General features: G+C 35.9%; 1 protein-coding gene across 2 annotated transcripts in view; it reads right to left on the bottom strand.

Annotated features, from left to right (window-relative positions):
- Nucleotides 1-445: 445 nt before the first annotated feature.
- LOC135469607 (zinc finger FYVE domain-containing protein 9-like) overlaps nucleotides 446-12,537 on the bottom strand; it is a 17,927-nt gene continuing 5,835 nt past the window's right edge. For both annotated transcript variants that reach the window (XM_064748106.1, XM_064748107.1), the window contains 11 exons: nucleotides 11,936-12,091; nucleotides 11,172-11,294; nucleotides 10,428-10,481; nucleotides 9,848-9,916; nucleotides 9,251-9,415; nucleotides 7,750-7,974; nucleotides 7,233-7,420; nucleotides 6,175-6,325; nucleotides 5,422-5,665; nucleotides 4,138-4,414; nucleotides 446-2,837 (listed from right to left, as the gene is read on the bottom strand). In XM_064748106.1, the coding sequence (XP_064604176.1) occupies nucleotides 2,685-2,837; nucleotides 4,138-4,414; nucleotides 5,422-5,665; nucleotides 6,175-6,325; nucleotides 7,233-7,420; nucleotides 7,750-7,974; nucleotides 9,251-9,415; nucleotides 9,848-9,916; nucleotides 10,428-10,481; nucleotides 11,172-11,294; nucleotides 11,936-12,091 (1,805 nt within the window). In that variant the 3' untranslated portion in view covers nucleotides 446-2,684. The remainder of the gene's footprint in view (nucleotides 2,838-4,137; nucleotides 4,415-5,421; nucleotides 5,666-6,174; nucleotides 6,326-7,232; nucleotides 7,421-7,749; nucleotides 7,975-9,250; nucleotides 9,416-9,847; nucleotides 9,917-10,427; nucleotides 10,482-11,171; nucleotides 11,295-11,935; nucleotides 12,092-12,537) is intronic.

Raw genomic sequence — 12,537 nt, 5'->3', positions numbered from 1 at the left:
GTTGTATAATTAACCAGTTTATATCCAGCCCCTTTCTGTACACAAACAACCTAACGGTTAACAGCTTACGTCGAAAACATCTTCACATTCAAATATTGTTAACACGTGGATATTTGTTATTATCCAACATTGTACACTGTTAAACATTTACTAAATATATCTATCAACGAACTCACAGATAAACATTCTGGGTTATATGTGTATATAACTGACATATCCAAAATATGTCACTTTACATAATCATCATTAGAAGATCAAAATTTCGGAAACCAAATTTCACATGACCATAAATACGCAAAGAACGGTTGCTATACTGGGTTGCATGACCCATTATCTTTAAGCACTAGGAACAATCCGCTGGCTAGATGATTGAAAAAAAAACAAACAAAAAAAAAAAAAAAACGAAAAAAAAAATAAAATAAAAAAAAACTGCTGAAATCCTTTCCTATATTTTCAAATTCTCCTTTGTCCACTATCTTCATAAGTGCACACAGACATAGGACAAACTAGTGTCAAAACTATTTTAAACACGAAACATGTACAATATAAAGATGTATGTATAACAATAACAATTACACCATGCTGGAAATAAACTAATCTCACTTAAAAAGCAGGTAATAAATATGGTATTTTCACAAAGATTCTTAAAAAATTTTAAAGGAAAAAATTGAAATGAAGCAAGCAAATGTGTGTTTGGAAATCAAGAATACGAATGATCTTTGTGTTAAGGCTGATGTTTTAATCCATGAGCCATAGGATAGTTGTGCGTGGTGCCTGGGTTCAGTGATGTCACCATAACCCACATCACAGACTTCCAACAACGACAGGTTAGGTTAAACATCCTCCATATATCCCATTCTACCACTCAATAACATGCATTTGGTTTTCTCTAATTTCTTTTATAGTTGGCACTGTAATCACATTTTTCCTTTAACCATAAATTAAAGGCCTTCATCGAAATACCAAGTAGCGAAGTCTCTCATTAGCATGTCTGACACAAGTTCCTAGGACTTTCCTTCCTAAGTTCCAACTATTACAGTGATCATTCTGCTGTATGCTACAAGTACATGCCACAAAGAGAAAAAACAAACCATTTCCAATGCAACAATTCTTTGAAAAAATCGCATTTGCCTGCGTTTTGTTTTTTCATGGAAGTTATGCTCAACCATGAATGAATATCTCGAAGGTTTTGCATGTTCAAAGAGAAGATATCTATCGATATCGCCAACTATTAACTGTCAAGACATCTATCATCTTTGCGGGTTCTGCAGACGGGCATTGTTTTGGGTCGAGATGTGTTTGTAAAAGTCAGGTAATTTTACCTTTGAAGCCCACTGGAGTCTCAATCATGCGTACATTAGTAATATAGCACTCCTATAAATATGCCAACATGTATGGTAACATCTGGTGTTCTTAATCATGTGCACAGCACATTTTCTTGAGGAAATACGAAGTTTATTTTCAGAAGACAAAAAGTATCATCAGACGAGTTTGAGTATCCTTGGTTATTATCTATCTTGAAAAGCAGGACAAATTTTCTGCTTCATTTCATGACATGTACTGTATTTGTTTGTCCTGCTTCATTTCATGACATGTACTGTATTTGTTTCATTACATACTTAGGCACCAACACCTAGTATTATAATATAGTTGAAACTCTGGAATACAACTGAGGTTTTATCTGGATTATCTTCAAGGTAACTGGTCTGGTGTCCTCTGCGATCAGGGCTAGATTTCCACCCTTATCTTACAATTTCAAAATGCAGTCGTGTAATTTTCAGCCCCTTCTGATGTATTGCCAAAGGTATTAAACTGAAGTCACAAGTCACACAGGCAGTTGAGTACCTGAATCACATGCATTATCTCACATCCCAGTGTCACTGCACACCTATTGATCAGTGTAATAGTTTTAATATACTACACCAGCTTATCAACAGTATTTTGGAATGATTTTCAAAGAAACACTTTAGGCTGTCAAAACAGAAGGGAAAAAAATGCAGCTCTCAATGAATTGCTCTGCCGTAGATTAGCACCAAGAGTGATGCATAATCTGAAGGCTTCACAAATTGACCTAAGGCAACAGAATCTTTGTAATAATCCCCAATAGGTTTGCAAACATGGCAGAGTGACCTGAGACATGCCAAAAACCACACAGGCAATCCAATACATGTAGAAGTCGTGACTTTGTTATTTACTTTTTGCAAATGAATCTGTCATCAGCCAACAGGAATATTAGTGGATTAAGATTTTTTTTGCAAACGTTAATAGTTAGAGCCTACATGTATGTACGCTTATCCACAAGGACAGCTTCTACAAATGCATACACGTACACACAACTATTAATTATCTATTAATTAACAGTTTCCTAATTCAAATAAATTGTGGGAATCCACAAAACCCTTATCAATAGGGAATAGAAATAGTTTGTCCACACAGCCTCAATCCAAAAGTTGACCAGAAATAAAAATAACTAATGTAGAAAATGGGGATGCCAAAAGTGTATTGCTTTCCCATTGAAATTAGATAATCTTTGAAAACCACTTGGTGCCCGTTAGGATTGGATGCACTCAATATGTTCTCTCTCTCTTCCATTATACCAAAATTTCACAGCCTGATACGAATCATGGCACACCTGGCAATATAGCCTCACACACAAGCAATTCTCAGTCTCCTTGCCAGAGCAGCTAGTTGAGAATGTAGAAAATGAGCTCTAGAGTGATTGGGCCCTCCTGATTTAGTGAGGCAGCATTGTGTATTACAGGAATCAACTCATTGTCCAAATCATTCATATACATATCTGGTAATTTCTCTCCATTAGAACCAACTTCGTACCCAACCTATGGAAAAAAGAGAAGAAAACAGTGACAAATTAACATGCGTTTGCATATACATGTGAATGTACATATTTCCCACATAACATATACACATATTAAACAACTTAACACAAACCTTTTTAGCATCTGTTTTCAATATTATTTCACAGCTCTTATGAAGACAAGGCATTCAGAAAACACTGGTATATTGCCTGATTAAGCAGTTCGTAAAACTGAATAATGTTGAAGTGAGGTGATACATTCAAATACTAGCTGTCCTCTAAACCAAAATAAAGTAGAATCACACTACACACAGATACTATTCTCTGATTACATAGTGCTAAGATCTTATTAAATCAAAGTGAAAAGCCAAAAATTATCACACTGTCATACATATTATTGTTTATCATATGCATGAAGATTGCAGAGCAGTGACTTCGTACATTTTAGAGTTGTAAATCGTTGCGGTGGTAAAAGACATTATTGTAGGCAATAGTCTTTGTATGCAAATTGCAAACGGTCTGTAATCATTCGTTTTGGGTCCATCACCCCTGTAAGAATGGCTGAGCAACTGTTGAGCTAGGGTAGTACAAACAAAAAATCCTTTTGGGGAGTTCAAAACTCGCTGGAGCAAATTTTGACATGCAAATCGCTACCCACAATTGACCATGGGTGGTCAATGCAATCCTATGATCGGCTGAGCAAATACTCAGCTGGCAACTATCTTTGCCTTCGCTGATGCATGGTTTACACATTCAGCGGAAGTCTAGACACACCCAAGCATTGACCACTGACATCATGGTCATAGGCTCCTCGTACTAAAATAGATATGGAAAGTTTTCTATAATATGTATACCTGAGAAAATGAAGTCTAACTTTTGACACTCCCAAAAAATCTGGTAAAATAGCTAGAGATAAAATGCTTAATCACACCCAAACACTTTTCCCTCTAACAATACCTCTCCTTACTTCGTACGGGTGAGCTAAAAACCCTTAGTTCCAAACAAAATACTCTCTCTCAATGAACCTACACACATGTATATCCTCAACTACCAAACAGTCCTGAAAATGTAACTAGATACATTTTGAATGACCCCTGTATATTTATTAATTTACTTACTATCTGCATTGTTTTTTCACAACATTCTCAAGTTTTTTTTCACTTATAAGATAACAGTCACCTTTACACATGGAGTAAACCCAGGCAAATCACCTGACCTCTGGAAAGTTCCATGTGACTCTTGTGTAAGGACTCACTGGCTTGATGGACCCAAAATGAATGATTACAGACTGTTTTCACTTCTTCGATCATCAATAAACTTACACTATCCGAGTGGATGGTTGCTCGTAATCCAATCTTGTTGAGTCCTGCTCCATTGAGTTGATCCAGGTGAGGAGTAAGGGCTATACAGCCGGCCTGGGCCAGGGACTCTGCCAGGCGACTCAAATCTATGGGCTCCAGTTTGGCAGAGTCTTTGTTTTGTATGAAAAAGACCTCAGTCCAGCGGATCACACGATTCTCTCCCAGATAGTCTGTACCATTGTGAATGTGCAGACTTTCTATGCCATCCATGCTCATATTGTCAACAGGGCTCTTCACTCTGTTCCAACACAAGCAAAACTTATGTAGCTTTGAAAAATGATTAACCTTTTTCTTCAACCTTTTCGTATGTTTAGGTGAAATTTATCAACCTTAATTTTTTTACTAAGGCAATAATTAATGTTGACTGGTATTGGCAACACTGGGCCTTCACAGCAAATATGTGTTCAGTCTAGGTAGAGAAAAGTTCTTAAAATACGCTTAAAACAAAACAAGGTTAAGATCTGAATAGGTTGAAGAAATAAGGTAAACGGGCATCAACACAATGTGTAGCATTTGCAGTTTATTATATCTGTATAAATAGTATGTCCAATTTTCATAACGTAACTAATCAGCCCTCTACTAATAGAGGAAAGTACTCTACCTCTATGTAAGATAACTCTTCAGACAGCAGCACTTTCTACTTACTTCAAAAACAACCTAAATAACTTCATTAGTATGAATACTTATAGCTCATACTGTTATTCAATATGAGGTAGTAGGTAGTAGGCAAATGCATTGCAAGCATTGCAAGATTTTCAAGGTCTGAGGAGTTGCAAGTCCTGGTGAGCAATAATGATAACAAATCATCTCACTGACTGACTGACTGACTGACTGAAGTCCGTAAACATGTATGGATGTTTCTGACAATGTCAAAGGGTCTTGGCAAAACTTGCACACAGGTTCAGCTGATTTACAATTTGTTTGTCAGATTGGGGTTTAAGGTGGTTGTGAATATTATTTGTCATATCACATTTTCTTGTAGCAGGTTGGACCCAATGCCAACATATTTAAACACCATTCGCCCATCCACTCATATTATACTGACACCGGGCTGACCAGTACTTGGCCTATTCCTCTCATGCTGACCGCAAAGCAAGGCATGGCCGAAATTACCAATGTTTAAGCAGACTTACCGGTTTTCCAGAAGCAAGAACTGTGTAATTCAAAGCCTTTTAGAGGTAATTGTTCATAAACTATATAAAAAAATAGCAGCTAGAAAATGATGATACAAAAGAAATGTCATACCCCACATTGACAGTTCTGTCGTCTTCTACCCACTGGATGGTGATCACTTCATCAGGTTTAGCTGAGCCCACACTGCCACAGGCAATACTGTAGTTCTTCATGTCCTTGATGGACTGTTTCAGGGCAGCCATTGAGTCAGGAGGGATCTGCACCATCAGTCCATCCTCCACAATACTCGACTTGGCTGTCAGTCCAGATGCTGTCTTCAAGGCTCCATTAAACACCACAAAACTGGCTCCCGTGACTACAAGAATGAAAAAGGAGATAAAATCACGTAGATTATACTGGACTGGAAAACAACAATTTAACTCCATGTGTAGTTTTAAAACAACAATTTAACTCCACATGTAGTTTTATTTCTAACACTGGAGATAGTTTACTTAACAAATCTTACAAAAATAGCGTGAGGTGATATTTCATGCATTCTTTTTTTGAAAACCATTTCCAACTGCGCACAACTCATTACTTACACAAGTGTTCAGTGACAATGCCATGCAGGAACGAAAAAAAAAAAATCTAACAGAAATATGAAAAACCTAATGTATTAAATAACTAATGTTGAACAACTGCATTCTGAACATGCTCCCTAAGAAATTGTATTTCCAAACCCGATACAAATTATTTCAATGCAGTCATGGGATTGAAAGTCGAATTGACAAGTCTACAAAATGTATGGTAAATAAATTCACCGTAAGTTCACGTATTTTCTGATATATCTGTACCTTAGAAAATATGAAGTCACAATGATCTCACCTTTTCGAGGTTTGTTCTGTATATTTATGGCCTGAGTCTGATAGTTTCCGTCATCATTCTGTATACACACTAAATGTGAATCAGCTTCCATGCTGAAGTTAGCCCCTAATGCCATCACATGCTCATTGCTTCCATTCACAACCTTCATTAACTGAACAAAAAACAAAAAAAAACAGAAAAATATGCAATACTATGTAATAAGTTTCAATAACAGGTAGATATTTTAACATTATGGTAGCATTTATTTCTGCGACTGTGATACATTTCAGTTTCATGCGAAAGAAGTAAGTATGTAGAAGTATCTCTTAACCTGCTGGAGATCTGATTGTGAGATTAATGGCACAGTACAGAATTGGGGTTTTAAAGTGCAACTTTAAAAAAATAAATAAATAAATAAACAAACCTTGAAAAATACTCAGTACACTTATTAAATCCATGCTGTTGCTGATTTATATACATGCATAATACAGTTAAATGTCTCCTTCAATATCTGTCAATTTTTCTGTATCTATCAAACCACCAACACTTTTAATAGTTAGCATTAGTAGTGTAGGTGTATTCTATTAATAGTCCGTCTTGAAGTCTGCTGTTGCGAAAATCAAAATAAGAACCTCAAAGGCCAGATTCCACCTCAAATTATTCTGGTCATACGTCTTCAACATGTGGGAGGAGGAAAATGCTTTGAAGGGGCATCCTTCCCCCAATGTGAAACTTTTATTTGCACCCACCAGCCATAGATCACCATATACATCATATATATGAACATTTGGTGATTCTACATAAGCAGTTGTGTGGTTTGGCAACAAGATGTCGAAAAAAGGTGTTACTTCTAACAGAAATATTTAAACAGGAATACCTTCAAAGTGATATACTGATCACCTATAAACTACCGATTTCAATTTCTTCATAATTTCATAATATGAAGACATTATATCAATAAATATACACATGGATCAGGATTATAATAGTAATCCACCTGAATACGTAGACTTATGGGAAAAATCAAACTAACTTTCTGAATATTTAAAATTTTCATGTTTGTTCATGTAATAACTTACATCCTGATATCTGTTCCTCGGAAAGTTAATTACCGTCTTCTTGTCTTCCATGTGAATCAGAAGGCCTTTCACTTGAGGCAACATATACTGGTAGCTACGAAAGTCTGCTAGCAAGTTCATTATTGTGTGTCCAATCTCGAAAAACACCGGCTTTCGGTTTCGAATACTGATGAGTGGACATGGGTAATCTGTAAACAAGAGAACAATCAGAATTACAAGTATTCAACTGGCACAAATTGACTATCACACAAAGCTAAGTCAAAATGTTGCTGTGCTATAGACAGATGTACATGTACATGTCAACATATCATACTAAGAAGGACATGGCCTTCAATGCTCAGACACAGAAGAAATGGTGTCACACCACGAGCTAATATTTCGTTGACTTGTTCAAAATATTTTAAAGATGTGCCCGTATATTGTCAAATGAACAAATGTATTGTTGCATGTTAATACAATACATGCATTTGTAACATTAGACTTTAAGCACATTAAAAAAGCTGTTTGTAATGCTCACATCTGTATTCAGCACCAAGTCTCAGCAGAAGTCTAATAGGGAACACCTTAGCCCAAGGAATCTCCCACTTCTGCAGCAAAATGGCGAAAACATATGGGGGACTGGGCAGGCTCAGTTTAAGCAGACACTGGAAGGACGGCCGAATGTAGAGAAATCCTCCATGATCCTTACTCCCCAGAAAGGACTGGCAGAATATTGTGTGACCCATGTCACTCACTGTGTTACCTACATAAACAATAATGGTGAATTGTTTATACCTTGATGAAGACCTTGGCACTTTCCCTGGCCACACCATGTTAAGTTACAGTAAATAAACATGAACACTGGTACAAAACTATCAATACAGCCCATTATAATATGAACAGTTTCATACAGATATAAGTTTTATTGTTGAAAACCCTGACAATTACAAGTATATCAAGGTTCGTACAGGTATATGAAAATGGAATTCAAGGAGTTTTCCAGGAATTTTTTTTCATTTTCAAGGCTAGTTTAAACATACCATGGTGCAAATTGTACACTATATTTTAAGTCTGAATTTTAGATGCTTTCATTTGCATGCATGTATAATGAATAGTACGCATGCATGAAAAATATCAGAAAATTTTGTTACGTAATTAATTTGTAAATTCTGTTTATTTAAATGCAACATTATGATCAGTACATTGGATTAACACAGTCTGACAAGAGAAAACCAGACGGCGTACACATTTATATTTACCATTAAATTCACTTCGGATCCAGAAAAAAATAGTTTATTAAGTTTAAATTTTTCATGGGAGGTAACTTCATTTACGGGTGTAACTCTACCTTTATTTCCCTTGATTATTTGTTTTTTTTGTTGTTTTTTTTACAATTGGCGATGAGAGGTATCCCCCAAAGTGCCAAGATTCTCATTCCTTACTTAACAAAAATGATTTCAAACGTTATTTAATGTAAGTCAACTTGCAACAATGGTGAATCCGCTTTGTAGGTTTCTGTTAAGTAATCGCCATACAACTGTGTTGTTGTTGTTTCGCCAAGATGAGGCCGTTTGAAATGAAAGTAAGCAGATTATTGTTTAAAAAAAACTGCAAAAATCTGCTTAAAAAAACAGAAAACTCTCATGGTAGATTTTGTATAACGTTTGTATTTTTTAAATTTAAATAAATTTTCGCCAAAAACATTCGCATTTTTTCAAATTTTATCGCCATTTAAAAAATTTGTTCTAAATTTCTGACAATGGCAAGTGCCAGCAGAAGTCCTGATTATAGGAAAATTATCTGCCAGCTCTCAACATACAGACTCGGCAGTCTGCAGATAATATTTAAGTTCGGGACGGACTAAGATTTTCAAGAAGTTTCCAGGAGTATTTTTCTTTTGTAAAGGACTTTCAAGTACTTGAAAATGAAATTGTATTTTTTAAGCACTTTCAAGGAGTTTCAAGGATTGTGTGCATTCTGTGTTGACCTTCCAGTTAATGGAAGTGTATGAGTACTTCATTTTATGTCCCATATCTTACCTTTACTGGCTGACTCATACAAAGACTGAAGGTGGTGAAATATGTCCATGGGTAAGGTGATCTCGTCTTGGAGACATTCCAGTACAATCACCACCTCATCCTGGCCTACAGTGCACAAGCCTTTACTTGTGAAACACCAGCACTGACGATGTACACAACAATCCACTGGAAAGCAAAAATTAATAATGGTGGTTTAGGACATTCTCTTAGGACTGAAACAACACCTGAATTTGGAGAAACCAACCTTCTTTGTCTGTTTGCAATGCACTACTTGGTAATCATTACACAAAATAATATATACGTTTTACTTGCCAAGAAATGTGACTTAACTTTAATAACGGTTAACAAAATTGTATTGTAAACCAGCGCTCCATAAATACGGTTATGTATCTACTGCTTTGAAATTGTGAATTTATCAGGATTTTCACCCATAAAAGTTCAAGTCCTCTACACAGAAAAGTAGAGAATCAAACAATGGGGGAAAAAAAAAAAACAAGAGTGACAAGATTCAACTGTCATAAGAAATTTAGAAATAGACATGATTTTGGATATTTTTTTTCCAATGACCTGTAAAAGTGGAAGACTAAAATGACTTACAGTTAACCATAGTGACACGGCACTGCAGGTTTGGGTTGATCATAAAAACAACAGGCTCAGCAGATTCACCTGCACAAAGAGACCATCAAAGTTCATTTCACAATGCAATAAGCTTTAATTTTATCTTTAATTTTATAAGCTTTACCAATGATTAAGAGAGTGGTTACAGATTTAAATATCCATAGGCTAATCAACCATGTTGAATTGTGTGAAATAAAAGGCCCTTTCCAACTTTTTCTTGTTTTTTAGGATAAAGGAAAGAATATCTGTATCATGAAATTGCCAATCTTTGTGTAAAAATCATCTCAATACAGACTCAATTAATGCTGGAAAGGGGCATCATTCTCAGAATTATCTAGTTATATCTGATATCCAAAGTCTGCTATTCTAGGTCTATAGTTTTAGAGTTGTTGACATCAGCAAACCTTGAAGGAGCACAAGTCCTCCATTTTCACATCAAAAATTTTTCCAAAAAGAAATAAAATGACAGACCAAGATTTGATGTATTTTTAAGGCTGATTCCTTGAATTTTACACAACGATTGCCAGTCTAGAAGTCAATAATCTTCACATGAACTTACTCTGTATTTGCTGCATCACTTTTTCATCAGTGGGATTAGTGTATATTGCATCATCTGTAATATAACAATTTACATTCTATAAGGAATGTGTTATCTACTGGTAGATATTCTATTCATGTTTTCATACACAGAAAATGACCACAAATTTCCCCCAAAACATTTTCAGAAGCCATGAAATATTACTTTTCATGCAGTTTACATGTCTGAAGTTGGATATTATTCCACCTTCCAAACAATCTAAGATTAATAAAACCTTCAGAATAAGGTCAACTATGCAATTTAGTCATGGGTGAAATTTTCTGTCATTTAGTTTTCAAACTGACGGTCGTTTTGGCAGCATTCTGTACTGTCAAACACAGGTTGAAAGATGACATGAATCCCTGAACTATGTCACCAAGAGTAATACTCAAGACAATGCACCTACTATGACAATGTCCTACTTTGGGTGGAAGAATCCCAGCCTTGGAGAAACCTGACAAATTGAACTTAAAGCTGAAGACAACGGTCAGCAATTCAGAGTTCAGTTTGATCACACTTCCTTTAGTTTTCAATACATTAAGTAATCTAAAATACGGCATTATATTGTTGTATATATACTGTGAATTTATTCATTTAGACTTCATAAGAAATAACTGTACACATCTAAAAACAACCATTTTCACACATCCATGCTTGCATGCATGAGACAAGAGCTTACAAGTATAACAACGAAGTTTGCGATATTACAGTAACAAATATATATACCTTGACTGGTGGAGTCTGGCATCACCAATGGCGGCAATCCTACCGCTGGGATTAAACTACTCCACCGAGAGGATTCTGTGACCTTCACTGGCTTCATCCTTGACCCGGCTGATTGACCCTCACCTGCAAAGGGAAGCAAATCCATGTAATACATCATGCAATAAACAGCATCTCAAACAAGCGTTATGTACACGTAAGTATTCCAAAAGCAATACATGTTGCTCTACTAATCTTAGCTACCAGAATAATAGCTATGTCAAACAAATTTGGTGAAAATTAATGAAATAGTCCAAAAGTCAAACATGAATAAACTAAGTAACCAAGTCTCAATAAAGAATAGCCAGTGGTTCTGAAAGGTCTGAAAAGTCCAAATTAATAAAAAAAAATAACCATCACTTTGTTGAAAAAGGAGAAACCAGTCCAAAATTTGAGGCTGATATGTACCAAGCTATGTACCAAGATTAAATTCAACATGACAACATGGTATTTTGAAAAAAGTCTGAAATACTTTCCAAGAGACAACAAAAAGAGACAACATCACCCCCAAAACTTGCATATGATCAGAAACAGATCAAGTTTTGAAGCCATGTACCAAGTTCCAATTCACTTCTATGTCCTTTTCATAACTACATGCGTGTACTTTAATAGTTCAACAGATATCTGGATGGACGGATGGATGGATTGCCACCTTCCCTATAACAATCCTCTTAGGCCAATCTTGGGCAAGGAGAAAAAATACAGCAAGAAATTCGACAAGTTTTTACCTGAAGCAGCAGACATCCTCTCAACCTTGTGAACTTTCCGTCCTGAGCGCTGAGGCAGGCGTGCCTCTGTCACCCCATCTGCCTCAGTAAGGTCTCCACCTGGGCGAATCCCATCAGAAAACATCACCTGTTTGGGCTCACCTCGTCTTTGGCTGCCTGCAAGTCCCAGTCAGAGAAATGCTTGTGAGGTTTAGCAGAATTTTAGACTTAAATCACCTCTTACAATACAAACCTAATACATTTATCCTGACGTTCTCTCCCAATAGAAGAAAAGAACTTCAACGTGAAAGCACAGTAATGTTTTCGAGCCAGAAATTCTTACCAATTAGGGGTTAAAGATAACACATCCAGCAAGAAGAGATTGGTGAGATATCCTTACTAGCATTTTTTGCATTTAATTTTACTATGCAATATTGTATTTATTACATGGCACACATCATGGTGAAGGTAGTAAGCTGTATAAAAAAAATGTGAAATTATACAGAGTGCACCTTCATCTGTCAAAGAAATCAAATTTTCATACAAATTATAAATTCATGGTGACATTTTCCCATCATGTTGTTAATTGGGTAAATGGTATAGCTGCCCTTTCCATATCAGTA

This window comes from Liolophura sinensis, chromosome 7 (assembly GCF_032854445.1).
Source record: "Liolophura sinensis isolate JHLJ2023 chromosome 7, CUHK_Ljap_v2, whole genome shotgun sequence".
Taxonomy (NCBI): domain Eukaryota; kingdom Metazoa; phylum Mollusca; class Polyplacophora; order Chitonida; family Chitonidae; genus Liolophura; species Liolophura sinensis.
Note: the sequence above shows the minus strand (reverse complement) of the source record. Positions and strands in the feature narration are given on the sequence as shown.